This window comes from Pararge aegeria, chromosome 2 (assembly GCF_905163445.1).
Source record: "Pararge aegeria chromosome 2, ilParAegt1.1, whole genome shotgun sequence".
Taxonomy (NCBI): Eukaryota; Metazoa; Arthropoda; class Insecta; order Lepidoptera; family Nymphalidae; genus Pararge; species Pararge aegeria.
In genome coordinates this window covers 938,586-966,539 of record NC_053181.1, presented here as the reverse complement: position 1 = coordinate 966,539, position 27,954 = coordinate 938,586, and the positions used below count along the sequence as shown (strand labels likewise).

General features: G+C 36.8%; 1 protein-coding gene across 4 annotated transcripts; it reads left to right on the top strand.

Annotated features, from left to right (window-relative positions):
* The first annotated feature begins 3,870 nt into the window (after window positions 1-3,870).
* On the top strand, window positions 3,871-23,942 carry LOC120634603 (bromodomain-containing protein 7-like). 4 transcript variants are annotated; one of them, XM_039905341.1, is made up of 12 exons: window positions 3,871-4,074; window positions 4,274-4,386; window positions 4,808-4,930; window positions 7,460-7,666; window positions 8,776-8,976; window positions 13,909-14,059; window positions 15,016-15,153; window positions 15,972-16,112; window positions 17,186-17,322; window positions 19,809-19,993; window positions 20,707-20,885; window positions 23,765-23,942. In XM_039905341.1, exons 1-12 carry the CDS (start codon window positions 4,056-4,058, stop codon window positions 23,857-23,859), a joined length of 1,689 nt encoding a protein of 562 aa, XP_039761275.1. In that variant the 5' UTR covers window positions 3,871-4,055; the 3' UTR covers window positions 23,860-23,942. The 4 variants fall into 4 exon arrangements, with proteins under 4 accessions (XP_039761275.1, XP_039761281.1, XP_039761277.1 ...); XM_039905347.1 differs by lacking the exon at window positions 4,808-4,930; XM_039905335.1 differs by lacking the exon at window positions 3,871-4,074 and having other exon boundaries at window positions 4,088-4,386.
* Window positions 23,943-27,954: the final 4,012 nt, after the last annotated feature.

Below are 27,954 nucleotides of genomic sequence, written 5' to 3'. Positions count from 1 at the left end.
TACCTCCAACAATATGTATAAAATGTTTCATGAAGATCGGTCAGAAGTTTTCGCGTGAAAGCGTAACAAAGAAACTTACATTCACATTTAAATTATAAAATATATATATTAGTAGGGATAGGGATGTTTCACTTCGCAAACTTTGAACAATCACATACTTACATAACCTTATACTTATATGTAGGTAAAAAACTAATTATACCGCGATAAACAGAATTACTTTTGTATTTGGACAACAAAGTTCTTTTTACTCCCTACTTATAAGTATATAGAAATAGTTTTAATATCTAATAACTTATTAGTACGTTATACCTATTATAGGTATGAGAGCTGATCCCGGCAACTAACTGTTCTACAGTTTGACGGAATGATTATTATTTTTCTTACTGTAGTGATTGTTACAGAAATACAGAAAAAAAAATCATTAGTACACAAATCTCTATAAACAAAAGTCAATTTTTTAAGTAAAACTTCTTTAGGCGCGACTAGGGAGTAACTCAGATTTTTTTCTGACGGAAGTAACGCTTACATTAGACGTCTGTGTAGTTTCCGCTATTTAACAATAATAATTTGGATTGGTCAGTATATGTCATATACTTACGACCAATCCAAAATCCTAGTACGCCAGCTAGTAGTAAATATCATAATCAATTAGGATTATTTATTTCCGATATTTTCAAACGGATCCATTGTGAATACCAAAGTGAATAAAAATTAAACAGTTTAAAAATAAACATTATAAATTCTATGAAAAGGTTATATTGACATGTGCTTATTTAACCCTCAATTTTCTATTCTCAATTATTCTATTTAACAATTTAATCTGAATTATTTATAGGGTCCACGCACACATTTTTTCTCTAATAGGTACGTTTTTGTCTTCCATAATAATGTATAAGATGGAAATCGATGGACAGACAGATTACTCGCAGCTTCCCCGAGGTACATTATTTAGGTCTTGCAGATCAAAATTATTACCTATCAGGCATAACCTAGGTTGGTTCGATAAAGTGTGAACGCAGTGCGAGCAAAGATTTATTAAGCGCTATTCTCCATTAGCCGTTGAAGTCTTCCAGCCAATTTAATTAGCGGCCAACACGGAAGATGCCGTAACAGAGCGCGAGCTTGAAATCACTTTCCTAAAAACGTGACGACTTTTCAATCGTTGTGGATTAGAGGTACGTAGGTACTTTTTTATGTAGCACTCCCCAAAGAGGATACAAACACAAAGTTAGGACGGCCCAGTGTTTAATTTTAATTTATTTACTTTTTAAGTTCTACAATACAGTGCACGGGTCTACTCCGACAATGAGATGGGCTTTTTAAGTTTTTAACTTCAAAATTATAGTATATTAATTAAGTATAAGGCAATTGTAATGAAAACCCTGTTAGGTGTTTTCGTCTTTATCATCATGATACGAGACCCATTACCGGTCCACTGTCAGGCACGGCTCCAAGAATGCGAAGGGTTAAGACCCACCACGCTGACCAAATGCAGATTTATAAACTCGCTTTTGAAAACATCTAAAGAGCTCTCAGGCATGAAAGTTCTGCTCTGTTCTTCGTTTGCTTCACCGTTAGAATAAATGATAGATATTTTTAATGCACATAACTACAAAAAGCGAAAGGTTCGCAGCCCAGGCAGTTAATCGGTCTTTTAATTTAAATACCTTTATCTCTCGACTACTATCTACTCTATAACGTAATTTTTGTATCTTAATTCTATAGATAAATTAAATAAACTGGTGCACGGCTTAAAATTCTGTTGAGCTTATGGCTATTTAGTTTAGCGTTCGGATTTTTTTTTTTCAACGCAGGACTTTATGCCATTATTAGAAATAAGACATCATCTCTGCCGGCAAGCTTCAGCTCTAACAGTATACTGATTGTGATAGCGGCTAAATTGAATTCACTGATATTCCGCTAAAGTCCTAGTCTGACAATAATGACACTGACAGACATACGAATTTCTAATGCAATTTTTATCTTTCTAAGAATTTAATTATTAAGTAATAACATAGTAATTTTAAGTTACTAACAAAATAATTAAAATTGTATTTAATGTTGTTTGTAAATCAGTGAGCGTAAGTTGCTTTCAATATGTAAATATTTATCATCTTATCTTGCCCCTTTGAGTTTGATAGCGAAAATGTAATAATCCAGAATACCGACGCGAGGTCACTATTTCAGTAACTTGGTATCGTGGATGGTTGGTATATTGGTATCCAGAGAATTAAGAGCATACAGAATTTTCATTCAGCCATTTCTTCACATCATGCAGAGCATTGAAACCAAAAAAAAGAGAAGATACCCTGTACACGACTAATATTGTTAACTATATTCAATATTAGTAGTGTACACAAATTTTGTATTTTCTTAATTCTGTATTGGTATCACGTTCTCGGTGCTATGTTCTCCTTCCCACCCATACCCACTTCAACATCGCAACTCATTGTGCTATGTTAGTTATTTTACAGATCTACTCATTACTAGAGTAGATTTGACTCAGCCGTCTGTGTGTGATTATCATAATATTATCTATAAATATATGAGTGTAGGTAGATAGTACCGTGTTCAGACCCAAATTGCCCTGTTATTTAGTTGATATTCATCATCGTGATTATATTATTAATCCATTACCAGCCCAATACATTGCACGGATCTCTTCTCGGAATGAAAAGGGCTTAGACCGTAGTCCACTAAACAAAAACATAAGATATGCATAAGATTTATATATGGCCTGTGTAAGTTCGACCACATATCCCAGTTTCGGACGGAACTTGGGTGGTTGCCAATCAGTCAGCGGAGAGACTTGCATGCTTTGTCCCTTTTATATCGTATCCTTTTCTTTCCTCAAACACCACCTTATTTGAAGGAACGATTTATTTTTTACGGAGCGGACTGTCAGGACTTGCTTCGATCTTGCACCGACGGCAAACTCCAGGTTCCATTCAGTAGCACGAAATACTATAGTAACTCTTTTACGGTTAATTGTGTCAGACTCTGGAATTCCCTCCCTGCTGACATACGTAAGGCTCAATCCCTAAATGTTTTCAAGAAGCGTTTGGAAAACCATTTTTTATCTAGTATGTAGTATATTGCTTAAATATGTATATACTTATATATATTATGTATAATATGTATGTAGTATTAGAATTTATGAGTAAGTAGTTTATTAAAATTATTTTATATATATATAAATATATATTTTTTTTTTATACTTAAATTGCTGCACCAACCCGTTCCTTCGTTTTTTTTTTCCTAACGTCAAAGGTTGTCTGGAAGAGATCGCTTTAGTGATAAGACCGCCTTTGCACGCTCTATTTTATTTTTATTATTTTAAGTTTCTTCTATTTGTGTTTAATTTAAATAAAATGTGTGTGTGCAATAAAGACTTAAAACAAAACAAAACAAACAACAAAAACAGCACACTAGCCTAGTGCGGATTGGTAGATTTCACACGTCTCTGAAAACCTGATGTAGAACTTAAACGCATTTTGGCGGTAATTTGAAAAATAACTTGTTCTAAAGTAAAAATAGGCCTGTTTTCAGTCTTTCGATGCACTTAAATGTATATGCTCTTCTTGATACTTTAACTTTGAGCTCTTTCTACCATTTTTAGCAAATTAAAACTCATATTAAATTATTTAAATGCAAAAAACTAATACAAGATGGCGACTAAAGGAAGTGGAAAGAACAGTGCTACCAATTACTCAAGCGTCAACTCAAGTTGAACGGAGCACGTTCGCTCTTTGAAGTCTTTGTAAAGGATCATATCTCTTTTGACTGAACTTGTAGACTCTGTGGACCCTGTTAAAAAATCTGTTTTCGGTTTTGTATGTACCTACAGTTGTAACACAGTCACAGATAAATAAGATACTGTGATGTGATAACTGCAAGTACAGATTTTTAAACAAATTAATTAAAACACCCGATTTTGCAAACAATCTAAATTAAATTTGCTTTAATCGGACGCTTAGTTTCAGTTAAAATAGTTGTGATACTTCAAAACCTAGTGCTACTGTTAGAAGTTTAGCGTCTTGGTCAACGTAAATATGGACGAATTGAGTTGCAGTAAGAATCCTCAGTTTAATCAGTAAAGCAAAACTGTCTAGTGTCTATCGACATTTAACTATATTACTACTCGGGTGGAATACAAAATTCTCTAAATTAAACAAATAACCGCCCGTCCGGCAGCCCGCAATTGAGCAGTGTGGTGAATCTTAGCCGTGTTTCGCTTTTCGGCTGAAAATGAGTGATTGGTCTGTTTCAGAAGAGGAAATCTTTGATGTGAGTGATATTGAACCGTCTGCAAGCGAAGATACAAAGATAAATGAGGGGAAAATTAAAAAGAAAAGGACGAGGAGACGCCGAGAAGTTGATTTGGTAAGTTTCTTCAGAGTTCTTATACTTTGTTCTATTAACTTGCTAAACCAGGGTATTTAAGGTCTCCTTCGTCTTCCCTCTGGGATAAAACACATTATACAGCTTTCACATTTTATAACTCACATGTTCTTTGCAAGATTAACAGTTCAGGAGACTAAAAAGCACCTAACAATTTAATTAGTATGTTTTACTAGTAGCATAAATGATAAAAGATATCTGATATTACAAATATTATATATTAATATTATATTCTTTCAACTACAGTAGTACATTATTGTAGCTACCTTATGCTTTAATTATCATTACCACTACTAAAGGCCAAGCGAAAACATAGCGTCTGTCAACAATCACACTTCCAAAAACGTGTTTTGAGATTAAGAAACAACATGCTCAAACTAGGATTTTTTTCTGTACACTCTAGATGTCGGAGGGTGATGAAACTGAGGATGAGGGTCTGAACAAGAAGCTGTACCGCAGGCTGAGTCCAGCTCCAGGGCCTCACTCACCAGCCTCGCACAGGGAGCCTAGGACCTGTGTGCTTAAAGTAAGCTTACGTAATAAATAACAGGCTTGCTTTATTATAATCAAACAAATTACTCGCCACTCCACTGACAGTGTGAATTGAGGATAACAAAGTGAACACCCAACTAAGTTGTGGATTTGTTACACCAGTGCAGTGTTTGTTTGAAACCTAGCTGATTTAGTATGAGGTTTACAAATGTAGCTATCACCATAGTCAACAAAGCACAAGTTTTGTATATGGTCATAAGGTCTTCTACAGGCCTATTTGAATAAAGAAATATTATAATTTTACTGTAAAATGTCAGGTGTGCGGTTCTACTGCAGACTGTGCATAGACAGTTAGATGGAAGTGCACACTTGCTTGCTATTTAATAACCCAGTTATTGCAATAATTAAGAATTTAGGGGGCATTGTGACACATATAATATCCTTAATCACTTATCTGGATCTCTACATTATATAATATAATAGCAGATGCCTACAACTTTAAAGGCATAGAATTTCTGATATCCTGAATTTTCCGTGTATGCCCTATTTGGATAGGGCAGACTTGGGTCTCCAAAAATCAAAAAGAAAATGAAAGTCAAAATACCAAATTTTATGGATTTATCCCAAAATGCTTTAGGACCCTATGAAACCCTTCATGCTGGAATTTTAAAAGCACTAGTGCAACATTTAAACAGCAATAGTGAAACATTTGTCTTATAACTCAAAATATATCTTGAAAAATGCAGAACTTTCATGATGATGAAACATGTACATCTTAATTTCTTTAATCAAAAGCACAAAAAGATCTATAACTTGAAAAATGCAGAACTTTCTTCCCCTAACCCTCCAATTTCTGTTAGTTTTTAAAAAAAACTGTGGAACACTCTTTTCTTCTTATTTTATCAAAAGTTCTGAGACATTTCATACATATAACAGTGGATATCCTTTGGGAAGAAGAAGAAGAAGCAGGTGCTGCTAGGAACAAACAATGCAATGGCAGGCCGAACCCCCGGCTTGCCTTCTATGTCACAAAAACTATAATAATAATAATCCTTTTGGAAAAGAATACATATGACTGGCAACAGCACCCTTCAGGTCGTACAGGACATGTGTGGTACAAGAATAGCACATTGGCCTATACAAAATAACTTGATAAACCTTCAGTGTGACTTACATTCAGAATTAAGAACATAGAGAACCCTCATTCAGCCATTATTGCCAAGTACAGTGTAGTGCATTGTGTCCAAATACAGTGAAAACGCCCTGTGCACATCTCATTTCACACCCGCTGAATGTTGCTAGCTAAAAAAATTTTCCCATTTACCCTATTTCATGGTAAACATTTGAAACATTAGAGGTACAAATAATTACTGTTAATTGCTAAATGGAATTAAATGACAAACCAACTGTTCGGGAAACACTACTAACACTTTATTAGTGTTTCCCCAACAGGATGTGGTTTTTGATGCTTCAATATTAGTTGTGTACACGGTTTCTGTGTGTTCTTAATTCTGTGGATTTACTACAGATATAATATTTATTTATGTATGTTTAATTTTTAATTATGAATGTTTATTTATTTATTACTTTTGTACTTTTTTGCTATTTCGGTTTTTACCGAAAAAAAAGATTTTTTTTATTATTATAACTGAAACTGGTTACTTTCACACAAATTTTCTGATTAAGATTAGTTGTAGACTTTAAAAAATCCATTCTTAGTACAGTTCTATTGTGATCAAAGTATATTCTATTAAAATTTCAAATTTCTACGTTTAGCCATTTGGGCTGTAGACTGTTCTTTTAGACGGCCGATTGGCGCGTTGGGAAGCGACCCTGCTTTCTGAGTCCAAGGCTGTGGGTTTGGTTCCCACAACTGGAAAATGTTGGTGTGATGAACATTAATGTTTTTCAGTTTTTGGGTGTTTATATATATTTTATAAACATTTATATATAATATTCATAAAAATATTCATCAGTCTATGGGGCTAGATGGCGATGTGTGTATTGTCGTAGTATATTATTTATTTATACTGTATATGCATAAAACAAAAAAGTTAGATAGTAGTTCACTTAAGCAAAGAAAATGCAATGTTTTACTTACAAATAGAACAAAACCGCTTTCGCTCGTCGACAATTCATCACAAAAGTCACCACTCTTCAAATTAAATAAAAAATTTGCTATATAACAAAAAAACTAATTTTGGATGTAACAAAACTTTGACCTGCCTGAAGCCTAGCTGAAGACACTAACCTATTTAGAAACTGAGGTGCTTCTTCAGTTTATATCTATTTCAAATATAATGCACACACACACACACACAACACACACACACACACGCACACACAGACGCACATACACACACACACTCGCGCACACACACTTGGAAGAGTACTTCCCGACACAGGTATTTTGATGCTTACGTGGAGGTCTCCACAACATGTATCATTTACTATGTAATAACGAAATTTTTTTATTACCATCTCCATCTTTTCCATAGCTCATTTCATTCATTCATTCATGTTCACTTATGAATTACAATTGTGTTTTCTACCATCTTTGCAGGCTAGCCAGAAGCGCCGGCCGCTGTCTCGTCTCCTGGAACAGCTCCTGCGCAACTTGGAGAAACGCGACCCGCACCAGTTCTTCGCGTGGCCCGTCAACGACAACTTCGCGCCCAACTACTCCGTAATCATCAAGAGGCCGATGGACTTCTCCAGCATCAAGCAGAAGATCGACGACAATGAATACAGATCGCTCAATTGTTTTATTGTGAGTAAACCTGTGCCAAGTGCAGTTCAGGAGATTGGAGACATGTCAGAACGCTTTTTATATTATATACGTGAGATTTTAAAGAGGGGGAGGGGGTCGAGTCAAATCTCATGTAATCTTACGTTGGAGAGGGGTCTCGCAAATATCACGCAATATTTTTCTCATTGAAACAAAAAAAAAATACTATTTTGGTCCATTTAATCTATATTTAATTTTAAATGCAATCTTAATACGATTAAGATTCACTAATTAGTTCAAAAGAAAATAATTTAATTCATACTTCGACGTTAAGACTGACTGACTGTCAAACCACCGTATTTGTTTTATAACCATTTCTCTTTTTCTTTTTACAATAACAATCCAACGCGTTTACGTAAGAAACCAACATTTTGAAAAATCTCACGTGAGATTGGGGGAGGGGGTTGAATAAAATCTCACGACATCTCACCGTGGGGGGAGGGAGGGACAGAAAATTTAAATAAACAACTCACGTAATTTATGGACGCCCCCTTATAAGTATATGTATATTATTCATAAAAATATTCATCATCTTAGTCACACGAGCTACGCTTACTCTGGGGCTAGAGGGCGATGTCTGTTTTGTAGTAGTAGCACTATCTAGTATTTTGTGCCTTTGTTTTCAATATGTTCAATAGAGTACACAAATTTCCAATTTCAGGATACTTGACAGTCTTTAAATGAATAGAACTACAATGTCACTGCTTCCATTTACTCTTCTAAACTTCGCTTTCTTGCTTCAACTAGACTGCCTCTTATGTCCGCCTTTCCATGAATGTTTGATTAATGAACATGAATGTTTTTCAGTGCTGGGTGTTTATCTATATATTATAAGTACTTATGTGTATTATATCCATAAAAATATTCATCAGGTATCTTAGTACCATACATAACACGAGCTACGCTTACTTTGGGGCTAGATGGCGATGTGTGTATTCGTAGTATATTTATTTATTTCATTTATTTATTATTTAATCACCAGCAATATAGTATTTTTGAAGTTATACTTCTTTTGAGTAAATTTTTACGATGCGCGCGCACACCGTCACAAAAAAGCGACACCGGTACTGAGCCGCCCCGCCTCCCCGCAGAGCGACTTCAAGCTGATGTGCAACAACGCCATGAAGTACAACAAGCCGGGCACGGTGTACCACAAGGCGGCCAAGCGCCTGCTGCACGCGGGCCTCAAGCAACTCACGCCCGCCAAGCTGCGCCCGCTCGGCGACATCCTCACCTACATGTACGAGATCCCCATCCGCGAGCTGGGCTTCGACATCGGCAAGATGGACGTGGTGAGTGCCACACTCGGCGGATATATAAGATGTTATATAAAGCTAGCTTTGAAGGGTACTCATTGCAGTGGCGGTACTACCATAGAAGCCGAAAAGCCAGGCTTCAATTATCAATCAAAATTTCTAATCGTAATTCGCGTGTGGCCCATAATCTTACCGTCTTTCAAAGATAGTTGATGTTTGTGATTTGGCACAACAATAACTGCCTTATATCGGCCAAATGATGAGTCAGATTAGTCCTATATATAACTGGGCTTGCTCTCATTAAATACTCTAGAAACGCCACCGACTAATTGGGGTATTACAGTGTTTATGATATGCTTAATTGTTTATACAAATTACGCAGTGACAACCATAATATCACCTGCGTTTACGATTATAATGCTATAATCTGAAACAAATACCAGATTAATCTGCAGTGTACATTTTGTGTCATAAACTTCTCTATCGTTCCTGTGGCATAGTTGTGAATGTTGTTAAGACAGCACTCACAACTATGTTGGATACCCATTTAATGTTTTTGGCGATACATTTCTAAATGTACTCATTCAAATAAATGTGAACATTAGATGACATCGGACTATTCAAATTCTGCGCGCGCAACTTGTATTACATTCGAAAAACATCACTCTCATCTGATTTCCAGACGCCGGAATAAGTTTTATGTTCAAAAATTTGTTAAAACAACTAATTTCTGTAAGGATGTCTGAATTCCAAAAAATCTGTTAAAACTTCTGTAAGAATTTAATCTGATTTACAATGTTATCTCTGTCAAATGTGAACCTATTTTGACGTTTTTCCTTTGGGATGTGACGTTTTTCCGATTTTCGAAGATAATGAATGTAAAACCTTAACAAAACGTAAACAAAAACTATAAAACAATGAGTGCATTATTAGGTTGGGGAAAAAGTTTCTTCGAATTTTTAAGCAAATTCAAAACATTTTTAAATATAGTTTATTTACATTTAATTAGAGTATGTAGGTATGTACCTATGAGTTGTTCGATAACTCTTTGCCATCTTGTAGGTAGGGACATAATCCCATTGCTATAGAAATTTTGGAGTTTCTGATCAAAAAACCGCGACAAGTTGTTTTGGCAGTCGTCTCGTGATGTTAAACTGACACTGCCTAAAGAATTCTGAAGAGACCGAAACAGGTGGAAATCTGAAGGTGCAAGATCTGAAGGTGCTATACGGCGGATACATTAACACCTCCCAGCCAAACTCTCTTAATTTTTGCTGAGTGGCTAAGGATGTGTGAGGTCTAGCGTTATCATGATGAAAAACCACACCCCTTCTGTTGATTCATTCCGGCCGCTTTCTCTCAACTTCTTGCTTCAATCTCATCAGTTGTTCGTTGTTGAGTTCAGAATCGATGGTCCTGCCTGGTGGTAACAGCTCATAATGAATAATGCCTTCCAATCCCACCACACACGGTATCACCTTGTTGCGTGTTAACCCGGGTATCGCCACAGTCTGTGAAGCCTGACCGGCCTTTAACCACATGATCCACGTCTCATCACCAGTTATCAGCTTCTTTAATAATGGTTCGGTTTCATGACGTCGTAATAAAGAATCACAAATGAGTACACGGTTCATTAGGTTTCTTTCAGTGAGCTCGTGAGGTACCCAAATATCCAGTTTTTTTCAAATGCGCCAAAACGGTGGTCAATTCCAGTTCCCAGTTCCCAGTTCTTCAGCTACGTTGTAACTACTGATACATATGCCGATCTTGCTCCAATTTTTCTAAAATAGTATCCATTTTATCCGTAAAAGGGCTACCAGAGCGAGGTGCATCTTTGACATAAAAATTTCAGAGTTGAAAATGCTTAAACCAAATTTGTGCTACTCTCGCAGACCCTGCATAAACATCGCAAATTTTTTTTCGCGGCTTTCGTTGCATTTTTACCTTTTTTGTAGTAAAATTTTAAAATGTATCGAATTTCTCCATTAGATTCACTCATCTTCACAGTACGAAAAACAAATAAAAATCATACATTTTCCTAATTTGAATTTGGAATTATCTTCTTTAAAATTTAAACTTTTAATGATACCAAAACCAGCCAGATACAAATAGTATAACCAAAGAGATTTTATTACAAGTTCGTACATACTATAATGCGAAAAGACTTTCCCCAACCTATTATATATGGTGTATTATACATGCAATGTTTTACAACGCAGCCATTACGGACATACGGTCGAAAGGTTTGCAATATAATTATATTACGTAGTGACATGCACTCAGGGTAAGCACAGACAGGAATGTCCTAAACGTTTGGTTACGATCTAAAATTTCCGCAGAATATTCAGTGTCTGATCTTGCCAAAAATAATCTTTATTCATATATTCTTACTTACAGGCACTTATAGTTGAACAGGCTCAGTATTTCCTAGGCATATAGCCTAGGAAATACTGAGCCTGTTCACAATTGGCCAGGCCATTATTGCCCAGGTCTCGTATTGGTTTGCTCATAATTGCCAGGTGCCGTATTTGCCAGAGCCCGGGAATTCAGGCGGATTTAATCGAATAGAAAAATCCCATTCCCATTATAACAAAAAAAAAATTGAGGTAGGCAGTGCTTTTAGGCATATATGAAGAGCAAAACACGAGTAACATCTCAAGCTTCAGGTCGATAATAATACAAATATATATGTTTATATTATTTACATTTGTATTATCGTTAAGATCTAAATGACGGCACATAACTTTTAGTTTGGATACTATAACGATTTAAACTAAAGCAATGCCTACCCTTAGGTTTACAATACGTAAAAAGTTTCGTTTCTGTCAGGTTTCCCACAACGCATTATTTATTTTTTAATTGGAAAGATTACCTGCAATGGTTTCAACTCGAAAACACTTCTAACTGTGTTAACTAAAATTCCGTTAATGTCTGTGCTTCCCCTTAGAAAATAGATTTTTCCGCTTTACCGACTTGAATGGGTGTTGTTTTGTTATTTAGCTGAGAACGCGTCATACTATTATAGTGCAGACTTTTGCATGATCTGTTGTAGTCGAATACGATATTAAGCCACCATACGATGCTTCGTTAGATGCTTTAATAAAACCTACGTACGATCGACAAGTATGCAGTCGAACCTGGATGGGTGATAATTTCTGGGACCCAATATGTTTCTTAGTTTTTAAACTTAATGTTTCACTCTAAAGTGCCTGGTGTTAGATTTACTACCTACGTTTACTTAATCGATCGTTAAGAGTTAACTACGATTTGCAGGGGTTTGGAAGAGCGAAACAGTACTGTCACTAGATGGCGCTTTTTACTTTTCAAATAAATCGTTGTTAACTTACACGCGATCGAATAAGTAGGCGTAGGTAGAAAATCTCACGCTTGGCACTTGGGTTGCGGGATGTCTATTTTCAAATATTGGATAGAAGCAGGCGTTACTTTGCGGAAATACATATACATATGTTATGAAAATTAAGCTTAACTTGCTATACTCCGCGAACAGCAGGAGAATCTGTATGGTGTAATTTATAATTTCTTCAATTCGTATACTCTACACCAAACAGATCGTCGGCAATGTACCTTCTACCTACGTTTCGCTCCGAAACCGGAGCATCCTCAGGAGATGTTGACTTTAAAATGAATAATTGTTAAGAGTTATTCATTGTAAAGTCAACATCTCCTGGGGATACAGATTCTCCTGCTGTTCGCGGAGTATAGCAAATTAAGCTTAATTTTCATGTCTATTTTCACTTACAGGTACAAAGAGTAATTTTTTGTGCGTTATGTTTTTGCTACCAAGAACTTTCTCGAGACGTTATATAAAGCTAGTTTTGAAATACCAAATTCTCGAGATGTTATATAAAGCTAATTTCGAAATACCAAGTTCTCGAGATGTTAAATAAAGCTCGCTTTGAACGACCAAATTCTCGCTATGTTATAGTCGGCTAGTTTTTGAAAGAACAAAATCTCAAAATTTTATATAAAGGTAGTTTTGAAAGACCAAGTTCTCGAGATGTTATATAAAGCTAGTTTAGAAGGGTAATATTGGGGTCTTACAGTTATTTATAGTTATTGTACAAACTTGTCATAAACTACGCAGTGGCAACCATAACAAACAGGAAAAAAATAAATGATGATACTCATAGTGGTTTATGTTGGTTACCATAGAAGTTTTCTAAGGCTAGGTTTTCTATTCCGTGATCTGGCGATTTATGTGACTCGCAGACTATTCACGATTTTCTAAAATCGCTTACTCTTTAGTAAACTTTCGTGACGTGGCGTGAAAGTTTACTCCGATTTATTTCGTATCGATGGAGCGCACAATACCCGGAAACCGTACTACTAGATGGCGACTGTCACTAGATGGCGCGGTTTCCATACCAAAATACAAAAAAATTCAAAATTAATTTATTTCAAGTAGGCCTAATTAATAAGCACTTTGGAAACATCAAGTCAGTCTGTTTGTCGGAAGGCAGATTCCACTGAAAAGAGCCGGCAAGAAACTCAGCAGATTGCTCTTTTCCAACATAATTTTAAAGTTTAACAATCTTTAGAATTTTTCTGTTTTGTGAGAGATGAGAGCGGAGTGGCCTGCTTCCAAGCAGCCTTGTCGTCGTACCATTGAACAAGTAAACGTATGTAAGAAATCTCACATTTGGCAATCTGATACCCTTATTACATTCGAATCGTAAAACGCTATTAAATACAATTTACGACGTCATCCTGCATAAAAGGTGTCGAAATTAACGTCAAAAAATCCATTAAAAGCGCCGTTAAAATAACTTGAGTCCAGGTTCGACTGTGAAATAATTTTTACCTGATATCCTTTAAAATAGTTTTAAAAAGCTATTGCTGTGTGAAACTGGGTTCTTTGCATGAATTAGACTTAATATCCTATTTGCACTGCACGACGCGCTAAGCTGAAACGGTTCGGTGAAGTGCAAAACTGTCTTGTCCCGTCAGCATAAGGTGCTAAAGCGCAGCAGCCCTCTGAAGAGCGGGGGCTCGGAGGCCGAGGTGGTGTCGGACGGGCCGGACCGCCAGGACGGGGACAGCGTCAAGATACAAATGGAGCTGGCCCGGGAGCAACATCGCAAACGCCTCGCTAAGAAAGGTTCACGTCGCTATATCCAATAACTTTCAACAAACACGAAGTTATTTATGTATTAAAACCCCTCCTTTGATATATAATTTTTTATATACAGTGTGTAACAGAATTACGTAATAATATTAAAAAATGCATTAGGATAAGGAATCACCCTGTAATAATATTAAATCCAAAGAATCATATTTATTTTTCCAACAGCGAATTCAAAACAATCTAAGAGTTTACTTATTGAATATTAAAGACCGACACGCGCATACGCTACGGGACGCGCATCTAATAAAGTAATAATAATAAAAGTTTTTATTTGATTAAAAGTACATTTTTTCTTAAATTACCCAGGACCCCAAACTAGGATATACTGTTACTGAGAGTCTTGGGGTCAGTGTGTTCCCAAATGTGTATCGAGATTAGAGAAAAAACAAAGAGAATACATATTTAGAAGTTAATGTGACAAGAGTCACATGATTTCAATTTTGCATGTTAGATTAGGGGTGTAACTGATTTCTTACAGTTAGAACTATGGACGTGGTTTACTCAAAAAATATTAGGTTTTCGGTTTCACAGATAAGTCTCAGAGACAGTTCATATTGTAAGGTTTAATTAAGGAAGTATGAAAGTATTATTTCGGTTTTCATTTACACGTTGTAGGTATACGTTGGAGTGACAGCCCGACAAACAATTTGCAGGGCAGTGTCGAACTATCGAATTTGTCCGATTATAATTATTAATTTGTTACTTAAGACTCCCTACAGTTCGGATTATTTTACAAAGGAGTCCGACCAATTACAATCCAATGATAAGATTCTATGTGTTACAAGTTAAATCATGCATTATCTACATTAACGAATAATGTCACATTCTGTATATTATATAATAAAGAGGAAATTATGAAATATTTGTGTCGAGGGTTTTCAAATTTTAATGTAATCTTTAGTTATTAATAAAGTGATGTCCGCTCCCAGCGTTTCCCCGGATGGATGCGGAAGGCAAAACCACCTTGAAGCTGGTCACCCACACGGTGGAGGGCGTCGGCGACGACAAGCCCATGACGCTTGGCCAGTACGTCGGGAAGCTCGCGCAGGGCACTGGCTCCTTGCACAGTAAGTTGTCCTTATTTCTATAACCCACTCCAAGTTAGAATGTAATCTCAATCTCACTAGTGGTAAATTATGTCTTTTTAGGGTGCCGTCTTCTTACGAAGGTTGGCAATCAAGGCTAAATAATGATTTGGTGCACTTTCCAAACCATTGTGGTAGGTTTTGAGCCATGATATTCTAAACCAGGCTTTCTTCTGCCTGCCGCTTGACCTTGTATGATAAGTTGAAGAAGTTCATACTGGTGTTCCGCATCACATGACCGGAATATTCTAATTTTCTTATTTTATTTCTTATTAGTACCTCTGGAACCTTACCCGTTCTGTGCAATACGTGCTATTCCGTACACGATCTGTCCAAGATATTCTTAGCATACGTCTGTACATCCACATCTCGAACGCTTCGAGTTTCCTGGACATGACAGATTTTATGGAAGAGCGGAGTCTTCTGATACAGGTGTAGTACTACTACATCTAAAAGAAGGTTCCAAACTTGCAATCTTGTTAAAACTGTAAAAATTTGGAAAAAAAAAATAAACTATTTATTTATATTAAAAAAAAAAAAAAAAAAAAAAAAAAAATGATGATGGTGCGAAGTGTACAAATCCGCACTTTGCCAGCATGGTTGACAACTGCCTAAAACCTCCTCATTCTGAGAGGAATGCACCCATGCTCTGCCGAATGGGTTAAAAATGTTGTACGATGTTTTAATAGCCTACCTTCCTGAAAAATGGAATGGCCTTTGGGCTATGAAATAGATCCGACTGGAAGTTTTAGATATTAGCGCGTTCAAACAAGTTAAATTCATTGTCCATTCTCCCGCAGCGACTCGCGAGGACCGGCGCAACATGGCTAAATGCGTGAAGCCACTGCACTACGGACCATTCAGTTCCTACGCGCCCGCCTACGACGGCACCTTCGCTACGCTTACTAAGGACGAGTCACATCTCATATACCACACGCTAGGTAAATCAAAATGGCGTCCACAGTTCAGCTGTGGTTCACAAGTGTTTTGAAGTTCAAATCACACGGGGCTATGTCCAGCAGCTATCTGTACACTAAGTTACTATTTCAGCCAAGTCCTAGCTGTCCAATGGTTCTCCGGGCCCATAAGAACAACTGATGGACGGCCGGGGGCAGGGAATCCAGCGATTTCCTAACTACGAACCCTAAATGCCACAAATGAAAAATAAATGTTATCTCTATCAACGTACCGATGCGACCACAGACCAACGCTTTATTTATCTTGCTGTCACAGAGAACGCGTTACTGCGGCACAAAGAGCATACTAAAAATCTGCCAGAGAGTATACCAACCAAGCTAGCGCGAACATTTACTTAATAACAGATCAACACACCGTGCCGCTTTCATGTTGCAAGAAGGAATAATATTGATGTTGGAAAACAGCAAACACGAACAGACAGATTTGAGGTTTCAAAAGTGCTTTTATTAGATGTTCTTGAACTAAATTAGTTTTTAATTGGAAATTTAATCAGTAACCTCAGTGTTAGTTTTGGACGTTCATAAATAGATAGATAGATTTCGAATATTGATACTCTGTATAAAAACATATGTAATATCATATGTGCACGGAGTACACAGTTAACGCATTAGGGTAACAAATTGGTGTCCGGAGTCTCCCCTCTGTCCGTGGCATGTGCAGTATGCTCGGCTTGGAATGCGCGCCGGTACTTTCAATGAGTATACAAAGAATCCAATGCGTCAGAGTAAAAAGGAATCACTGCACCTTTTTAAAATTCCACCAGCTAAAATTCTTTCAAACTTTTGAATATACTACAACACAAAATAACAAAGTATGATCTTAAAGTTACGGGTTGTTAAAAATTAATGTTCTTTTTGAACTAAGGGAGAATCGTTTGCTACAATTTTAATATGACCATGCCAAAAATCAAGTTGATTTACCACTTATTTAGGGCGTGTAGGACAATCAAAGAAACACACTCTCGCAATAATTATAAAATTCAAACTCATATAGTTGTAATCTTAGAGTACAGTTAAAAATAATGTAACCGTTTCAGCATCAGAAACGGGTCAGGGCAACGAGGAGATGCTGCGTTTCGCGCCCGACTCGCCGTGGCAACACATCTACGATATGGAGGCCATGTTCCCCGACAAAAAGGCGCAGCAAGAGCCCACCACGCCGAAGGAAGACAACGTAAGTAGATACATTGATCATTTTCAAACAACCTTTTTATACTTACAGTACAGTTTAACGGTCTTATCGTTAAAAAAACAGTATACCAGACAACCTAAAGCAAAGTAAAAGGCAATGACAGTGGGTCATGGGCATATAAGTAATAAATATTTATAAATAAATATACTAAGACAATACACACATCGGCATCTAGCCCCAAAGTAAGCGAAGCTTGTGCTATTGGTACTAAGATAGCTGATGAGTATTTTTATGAATATAATACACATTAATACTTATAATATACAGATAAACATCCAGACCCTGAAGAACATCCATGTTCATCACACAAACACTTTCCAGTTGTGGGAATCGAACCCACGGCTTTGGACTCAGAAAGCAGGGTCGCTGCCCACTGCGCCAACTGGCTGTCTTAATAAGTACATAATAAAAGGCAAACATTCAATTATCAGACCTCTAACTTTCTATAAAAATTTCATAACGTCTCGCTATGGGAAATTTCCTATGAATGTGTGTTACATTTACTTTCCTCGCAGGATCAGTCTGTTGTTTTATATGCGTACCTATCTTTTGTTATTTAAAATGAGTAGTAAAGGTGTTAAGTTTCCTTATGCAACTGTTGTATAATAAGCGGTAATAAAACACAGATACTGAGAACACATAGTGTTTTAATACTTAACTATGAACAGTTGCATACAAGACTATCTACTCACATAATATACATATGCTAACAGTCCTAGTAACCTAATATTATCGATTACTGGGTATATATAAATAAACTAAGTATTAATGGGAAGAAATATTTATTGTAGTAGTAATTAACATTTTTTATACCTAGTCAATTGCTAAAATTCAGTTAAATATGTTTTTTTATGTTGGAAGATCTCGATCCCGATGTATTTGGCGGAATATTTTTATAAATTACCTCATACTCTATATTTATTTTGTATGAAATTGGAAAAATTAAACTATAAATACTTAAATATATATAAAAGATCTGGCGGTGTGCTGTCAAAACTGGCATCGCACAAATCAATAAAAATGGCGGGGATTCCAAAAACCTAATTATTTTTAGCCGCGCTAGGGCATGTTCTTTTTTTGAAATTCATACACATACCACGCATCGAGCAGTAAGAATGTGGCTGTCTGTGTGAAACCCTTTGCGCAGAAGGGATCGAAAAAAAAAAACTAAGGAGTGGTATAATGAAATTCAGTACAACATCATATTATCCGTTCGAATGTTTACTGTTTCATAATCTATTATAGAAGACTAGACGTATAATAAACTTAAAAGATAGACATATGCTGTGTCGGATCTTTTTTAGAACTTTAAAGGGGAATAATTTTGCCATACACGATTTTATCGATACTTTAACCGTTCACTTAGCGCAGCGGAAGATATCAAAAAAACATGATTTTGAAACATTCTTCAGTGGCTATATGTTCTTATTAGTCTTGGCGTGGTGATATATAGCCGAACTATATTACTATAGTACTATAGTGTTTAATACCACAGTTCTACAAAGCTTTCCCTAGATGGCGTTTGTGAACGTTATTAATTAATAAGCTCGCGCTATCGTTTGTCCTAATGCATTTTATATGGTAATTGGGTCGCCTCTTCAGTTCAAGTTCAATAATCAAATAAAGTCAGTGCAAAAATAAAGTTTGTTTTATATTGTTTTATAATTCCTACACTTGGGTAGGTAAATACACTAATAAAAATTATAAAAATGCAATGTGTCATGTCTTGTTTCAAATGTTTCCTACTAGATGACGCTACAGTCGCTATAAGACTGATGTGAAAGGCATATACTAATTTCGGTATCGACGGTAGGAGAGCCGTAGCTTAATTGGAGAAAGCGCTCAGGCTGCGATTGCCAGAAAGTCGTAGGTTCATATCCTGTCGGTTCCAAAAATTTTTATATAAATTTTATTTATTTATTTATTCGTAATCAACAGCGTTACAATAAAAATATATTATAAATAGTTTCACTTAATACTAAGGCCACAAAGATTACATAAACATTTTTTTAAATAGCTCGGTCTCGGATTTAACATAAAAATAATTTGAATTGATAAATATTTAAAAGAGTTAATAACATAAAATTGTGAACAAGACGTAAAGAAACAAAGAAAACTATTAAGACTAATCGATCAAAAACAATCAAATAAAAATTTATTCGTCGCAGCATGTGAAAAAGCACATATTTGTGTGTGCGTGCGTTCTTGCGTGCGTGCGTGTGTGTTTATGTATGTGTGTGTATATATGTGTGTGTGTGTGTGCGTGTGTGCGCGCGCGCGTGTATGCATGCATGCCTGGGTGTGTGTTGCATACTTTATAGTGCGGTGCTCCATGTAAGCGCCCGAGTCATGGCGAGTTTTAAATTTATAAAATTGATAATTCCTCCAAGTGTAGGTAAAATCACTAATACTAATGATAAAAATAACGCGGGTTCTGTATGTTCGTAACTCTGTGTCCGGCGCGGCAGGAGCTGGCGGCGGTGCGCGTGGACGTGGCTGCGCTGCGCTCGCTGGGCGCGCTGGGCATCGACGTGGACTTCCTCAGCGAGATCGAGGACGACGTGCTGCAGGCGCAGCGCGACTACGGCATCGGCGCCGCGCTGCGCCACACGCTACGCCTGCTGGCCGCGCTGGAGCACGAGCAACGCGAGCGGTGAGCCCGGCCTTTATATTCCTTCATTAGAAAAAACAAATGCAATACCAACAATACAATAATTTATTGGAAAGGGAGCATCCTACAACCCAACGACTCATGTATACATTGAATTGTCTTTTATAGCATTAACTAGCCTGAAAAGAGCACAATCCTGAAAAGAACACATCTAAGCTCGCAACAAAAACATTTGCACACAATATGAGCTCATATTTAATGAAATTTACTTGAATTTATAAAAAAACAAACCAGTGAAATGCACTTTTTCGAACTCAAACAAACAACTTCCCGTTATAACGCAAGTCATAAAAAGTGTGAAGTTTAGATTGTCTCTGAATACGCCCTGTATAAGCAGATGAGCGTTCAACTTTGTACACGTAACACTTAACAATTATTCATTTTAAAGTCAACATCCCCTGAGGATGCTCCGGCTTCGGAGTGAAACTCTCGTAGAAGGTATATTACCGAAGATCTGTTTGGTGTGGAGTAAGGATTGAAGAAATTCTAAATTACACCATACAGATTCTCCTGCTTTTCGCGGACTTTATGAAATTAAGCTCAATTTTCATGACGTTTCACAAGTATCCGACTTATCGAAAAAGACAGTAAATGTACTGCAAAGCTGGCCTCTAGTCCAGTCGTAATAGGCTGTCGATGACGATGATGTATATCGCGACGCCCGCCCGTGACCGCCGCATGCGCCGTGCCCGCAGGCTGTCGGGCGCGCCGCCGTGGCACCTGTCGCAGTGCGCGCGCGCCGGCGGCTCGGAGCGCGAGGCGGCGCGGCTGGCGGCGGCGTGGCTGCGCGGCATGGTGGCGCGCGTGCCGCCGCACGCCGTGGCGCCGCTGCCCGCCGTGCGCGCCGCCATGGGCGTCACCCTCGAGCACCTGGGTGAGTCGCGCCCACACCCCCACACCGCCACACCGCCACACCGCCATACACCCACACCCCCACACCGCCACACCCCCATACACCCACACCCCCACACCGCCACACCGCCACACCCCCATACACCCACACCCCCACACCGCGACGCGAAGACAACTTGTTGCGGTCAATTTATAAAGGGGGTCAATAATTAAACTTTTGATAACTATACATTCATTTCTGCCGGATATTTAATTAAATAGTTAATAAATAGTATTCAAGAAACAATTAAAATAGCTAGCTAGCTAGTTTCGTTCTTTAGTATATATTGTCAGCATTTAATATTATTTTATATATAATTTAAGTACATATTTGTTTTTTTTCTGTGATTAATTCTTAAATGTATGTTTTGTTCGCGGCACTGGATTTAGCTAGTTTATGTCACAGCTTGATGGATCTTACAGCTTATACTCTCATGTCTCTCTTCTTAATATTTTTTTCTCATTCTAACTGACATTCTAGTTTTATATTCGCAAGTTGTGGCAGTCTCTAAGTGTATCTACAATATTACATTAATATGTTTTTTTCATTTGTTGTGTTCAGTGTTACAGTAATTTTATAAAATGGGTAAAAAACCAAACTTTTGATAACTATAAATTGATTAGGATTTTACAAATACCCTAATAATTATTAATTTATGAAGAGATAGATTTTAAGAAACAATTAAAATTATATTTGATTAACAACCAATGTTTGACGGCCGATTGGCGCAGTTTGCAGCGACCCTGCTTTCTGAGTCAAATGGGTTGAAACCGTGGGTTCGATTCCCACAACTGGAAAATGATTGTGTGATGAGCATGAATGTTTTTCAGTGTCTGGGTGTTTATATGTATATTCTAAATATTTATGTATATTATTCATATATTCTAAGTATTTATGTATATTATTCAAATAAATATTCATCAGTCATCTTAGTACCAATAACACAAGCTACGCTTACTTTGGGGCTAGATGGCGATGTGTGTATTGTCGTAGTATATTTATTTATTTATTGAATTGGTGGGTGTTTTGATATAAATACGACTGCATTATCGATGCACCTCAGTCCTACATGGACTCGACGATGCAAAGATACCTCACGGTGTCTCAGTCGTTTATCAAACTTCACTATTTAATTATTGATGTGAAACATCTCAGACGGAAGTTAAACCTGATTTTTGGCGTGGCGACAAAGGCCGTGGCGACGCATTGCCACGCTGTACGATTGAATTTTCGTATTTCGTATGTAAAAATAAAAATGAATATTCATTTTGTAATAAAACAGTCATTTTTAACCGACTTAACAAAAGGGGTGGATATCCGTTTGGTTGTAATTTTTTTTAATTTGTGGAACAGTGGAACAATTTGTAATGCTTTATCTTTTTATTATGCAATATCTGCAATAACTCACAGAAAACAATTTCGATGTTTCACATCTGCCAGGCGTCCCGTGACGGCTCACACGTTTTTTTATTTAATGTACAATATAACTTAAAAACTGACGATAAACGACTAAGACACCGTGAGTTATCTTTACATCGTTCGAGTCCATGTAATACTGAATTGTATCGAAAATGCAATTATATTTATATATCAAAACACCCACGAACTCAATGTCATGAACATTGGTAATTAATCAAATATAATTTTAATTGTTTCTTGAAATCCATCTCCTCACAAATTAATAATTATTAGGGTATTTGTAAAATCCTAATCAATTGAATAAAATATCTGGCAAATATGAATTTATAGTTATCAAAAGTTTGGTTTTTTACCCACTTTATAAAATTACTGTAACACTGAACACAACAAATGAAAAAAAACATATTAATGTAATATTGTAGATACACTTAGAGACTGCCACAACTTGCGAATATAAAACTAGAATGTCAGTTAGAATGAGAAAAAAATATTAAGAAGAGAGACATGAGAGTATAAGCTGTAAGATCCATCAAGCTGTGACATAAACTAGCTAAATCCAGTGCCGCGAACAAAACATACATTTAAGAATTAATTACAGAAAAAAAACAAATATGTACTTAAATTATATATAAAATAATATTAAATGCTGACAATATATACTAAAGAACGAAACTAGCTAAACTAATACAAAAAGGACAAAAAAACTACTAAGTTTAAACAATACCACAGTATTGCGATAGAAAGTGGTCGTTTAGTTTTTTATTTTTAATTTAGGAAGACCTATCCCCTATTATGTCTGTGTCAAGCACTTTATTAATGCTGCTATACAGAGTTAACATCCTACTAATAGGTGCAGATCAAAAGTCAAAGTAAAAAATATCTTTATTCAATTCATGAGATGGCACCTCTAAATAAATGTAAATAAACTACGACAATAAACACATCGCCATCTAGCACTAAATTAAGCGTAGCTTGTGTTATGGGTACTGAGATAGCTGATGAATATTTTTATGAAAATAATAAATACTTATAATATACAGATAAACAGCGATCCTATTATGCGTACATAACATGAGGAATGTGTACACGGTTGTGAGATGATGGCGATAACCATATTCGTAAACTTATAACAGAAGCTACGAGGGTTCCAAACGCGTCCTGGTTAAGCCCACAAAAACTTAGCCGGGCGTTCTTTTTTGTTATCACATTGTCATTTAAAATTATTAGAAGAGCAACCTGGTTAGACCCACCAAGCTTTTTTTATCGATATCGTAGTCCTTTAAACTTAAAGCTTACGTTTAAAAATACAAACTTTGAACTTTTTAAGAGACATCTCCAACAAATTCTGCTGTCACAAACATCCGTCCGAACTATCACATTCATTTTATCGCTATGGTATATTATAGATAAGGATGGTGATGACGATGATATATTATTTCTAGACACACCGATGGCCGTGGACGACTTCGAGATGGAGATGAACGAGCACCGCGACACCGTGTCAGACCCCGACTCCCGCTCCAGCCACGACAAATGACAGACAAACACTGTAGACGAATATTAATTATAAAATTACTTAAACTTAAGACTAACCACGTTAATGATAATTATACGTTTTCACAAAAACTTAAGCCTTTTTACTTTACCCTATTCCATAGTTGAATTCCCTTATATAGGGATTGAAAGTGACATTTTTTATTGCATGCATTGTGTCGCTCGTCGGTTTCGTACTTAGCAGCGGTCAATCAACCCAGTCAACACTCGAACAAGAAAAAGGCTAATTTACATGTAATTGGATGGAACCGGAGGCCTTGTCAAGATTAATCGATGTGTTTGCGTCGGATTATTACAGAGTTCCCTCGCCACCTTCTGTCTCCATCATCACGTCAGCTCCATGTTCAAATTTCAGCTCAAAAGAAAAAGCGGAAAATGAGCCCGGTTACCGACACACACAAAATAAAAACTTGCAAAAATTAAAGAAGACTTCTTCGTTCTTTCTTATGGTGGAAAGTATACTTAAATACTTATTGTATATTACCCGGAATGAAAGCGATTTGTTGTGTTTGTCTTAAATAATAATCAAATAAAATTTAAAATAAGTCTTCGAATTTATTAAATTAAAAAGTGCAATAAACGATCAATAATCATGTCTATCAAGGACTAAAAAAAACTTACCTTAAAAATTAAGATTTTTAATTTTGTACGAAAGTTCAGCGCCGTGACAACAGATGGCGGTACTAGATAACAAATTTCGATAGTTGTATGTAACTCAGATGCCTTGTAAATAAGTATTCTGCTGTTTAACACCCAGTTGACTGTGTAAATATTCTGTAAATTATGATGTTTTAATACGACGTCTTTCAACACACTCGCGGCTAGCGTGGGCAGTCGACATTTTTCCCCTCGGGAAAAGGACACAATTCCATCTTATCCTACAGCTTTATCAACTCTCCAAGTATTGGAGAACGTGGAAATTATAATACCCAATTGAAATTATAAACGTTGCCTGTGCTGAAGCGACAAATCAAAAAAACAACATAAAAAACTATAAGATGAGAAGCAATCCTGACTTCTCTTTTTGAACCACCCGGGCGCTTATTAGGTGTTTTCCGCACAGGTTTGATAAAAAACGCTATTTTTACGAACATGAGATATGAAAATAAATAAAAAAGTTTGATATTATTTCAGCCATCAGGTTTGCGCCGTCTTTCAACCAATAGGTGTGGGGAAAACGGCTGCCATTTGTTTACCTCAGTCACTGCGTCAGTTCTTCAAGGACAAGACAGAATGGAAGATTTTGGTGTTCTACTTGGAGTGCCGTATCGATCTTAACCTGAACATGGTGCTATCGGTGGATCATGCCTTTACCCAAGAAACCACAACTATGCTGAACCTAGTCTTCGCCTCAAGCTTATCGCCACAGACTAAACTCTTAAACTAACGGAGCGTGTCCCGTATAATTCCTACGCCATTTGTTCGGCCTACCAAAACCGGTTGGCTTGCGTGAAGAGAAACAACTTCAGACTATCATAAAGTTGTAAACTTCAGTAAGAACTCTCTTATGAAAAATGAATGGCGGCCAGGATACAGACAGACAGACCGACATACTGACAAAAAAATACATTAATGGCTTCAGCAACGATTATAGAGGGTCCTCAAAGAAAATGTCACAAAACAGCCGCGGACGACCTGATCTAAAAAAAATCTCACTTGCTCCCCCTAGACCAGAAGCTGGGTACGCGCAGGGTTGCACTAAACGGTAATCCTTAACAAAAAGCAAGGCTTATTGGAAGCTCGACTCAGTGGGAACTGGGAAGTAAAGTTCAAAGCGAAATTAAATCCCCATCGCAATAATTGGTCGTCGATATTTCACGGCGTATTTAGCATGCCGCCCCCGTGCCCCGACCCCCGTCCCCCGCCCCCGCCGGTCGCGTGCGCGGCGCGTGTGAGCCCGCGCCGCGCACGCTTCACACACTGTTCGACGCATGCGAGGGGCGATGAGTACACTGTACTCGCAGGTGATCTGTTGTTTGCGATTCGCGTGAATATTTTTATTATCTAAAAAAATAAAGAAATACCGATTATTAACACGCTCTCAAAATATGAGGGTTTGAAAACCGATTAACTTTTAGAAGTGCTGAACGATTTAGTGTTCCACCGCGTCAAAACCGATTTATGGGTTTGAACTCTAAAATAACTGCGATACCTCTAACAGTTGAACCCACTCTATCTTTGAATACCCTGATGTATAAATTTAAAAAAAAATCATTAATTAGGGACCCACCGAAATATTTGCAAAAACATTAAAAATGGCCCTGTCGTTCAGTAGGAGTTCAGTTATGTGATCAGTGAAGAATTATAGTTACAGGGCAAATTTTTGATAGATTATTTTCAGTTTTAGGTTTTACAATAATTATAGTTAAACCCAATGAGAGTAACATTAAGGTTAACCCATAAATATAACTGATTAACACTGTAATAAATAATTACACATTACATACAAATAAATAATCATATATTAATAAAAATTATAATAAAAGCGATTTTAATTTTTTTTGCATTAAAAACACAGTATAAAAATTGATTGTAGGTTATGGGTATTTGGTGTATATAGGATAAAGTACCTATACGTACTAAATTTTAATTAAAATTTTTGATCCCAAGCACCTTATAAATTTTCAAATCTGAATTTTCCCACCAACTTCCCTAAAGCGGCTCTAGGGAAACAAAAGGTCCAATGCCCATTAGATATCGGAATCAACAATACCGTAATTTCAAAACGATACCTAAAACCACCCCCGTGCCGTATCGCCCCCGTTTACCCTTCGTTCACACGGGAACTCGCAATCTACCAACTTCTAAACACACTTCGAACAACCAAAAGTGGACTCTATTTATTGGCAATAAGTGTTACGTAGACGTTTTACTATACTGGTAATATTGTAACACAATATGATAATGTGGAATATTATTTCTATGTAGAGCATATTTGCTTGGTGATATTTAGTGGTGTTGACTGATCGACATTGTAAGAGAGGGTATTGTATTGAGGCACTTATTACCGTTAGGTATTTGTAGTAGGTACTTTACAACCCGCAACAGCCTTGTATATTTCTACTTACACAGTGCATGATGCATGATGACTTATGGCTCCGAAACGTCGCTGGCTATGGATCTCATAAGAAGGCTAAATAAAAAAAAACAAAATTCAAAATTCATTTATTTCAAGTAGGATAAAAACACTTTTGAAACGTCAAGTCCGTCTGTTTGTAGTGACTCTACCATCGGTTCGGAAGGCAGATTCTGCCGAGAAGAAGCCGGCAAGAAACAGTTGCTCTTTTCGAACAACAATTATTTATATTTTAAAATTCATTTTTCTATCTTGTGATGGCCTGGAGATGAAAGCAGAGCCGGGTGCGAGTCGCGAAGCTGAATTGGCAATGGGCGGGACACATAGCTCGTTAGGTCCTTGAATAGCGACCTCGCACCTGTAAACGCAGCGTTGGTAGGCCCCCGTTGGGATGGACAGATGACAAAAAAATTAGTCGCAGGTAGCCGCTGGACGCAAGCGGCACAAGACCGTGGTATTTGGAACTCCCTACAAAAGACCAATGTACAGCATTGATCGTCAATCGATTGATATGATGATCACACAAGGAGATTACATCCGATTCTATAAGGCTGATGCGACCAACGCGCAACGATCTAATAAGATCGATGTCAAAGTAACATCTAATCATTTCTGGCTTTTATTCTGGTTTAATATTAAAAAAATATTCCAGCGTTTAGCACAATAATTCAGACCACTTATGCTAATCTTTTCTTATTTTTTGTTACATTATTATTATAGTTAAAGGTGAATTTTACTAAAATACTAAGTGAATTTGTTAGAAAATATAATATATTTCATAGCGTAGAGTTAAAATACATTCACGTTTTACAACCTCAAATTATTTGGCTCCTACGAATAGAATCGAGTAGTTTTAGTATAATATGGGTACATAATAGGTTTTAATAAAACAGAGCTTTAAAATATTCTGCCATTTCGCCACAGAAATAAATTTACACAGGATTATGATAGTAAATTAACAAATATTTAAAATCTAATTACTAGAATTCCATTGTATATATG

Coding starts and splice junctions, on each gene's coding strand:
- LOC120634603 (XM_039905335.1), top strand. CDS start 4,252: ATGAGTGATTGGTCTGTTTCAGAAGAGGAAATCTTTGATGTGAGTGAT. Junction 15,154..15,971: donor GGGCACTGGCTCCTTGCACA/GTAAGTTGTCCT, acceptor ATTCTCCCGCAG/CGACTCGCGAGGACCGGCGC. Junction 16,113..17,185: donor TCTCATATACCACACGCTAG/GTAAATCAAAAT, acceptor TAACCGTTTCAG/CATCAGAAACGGGTCAGGGC.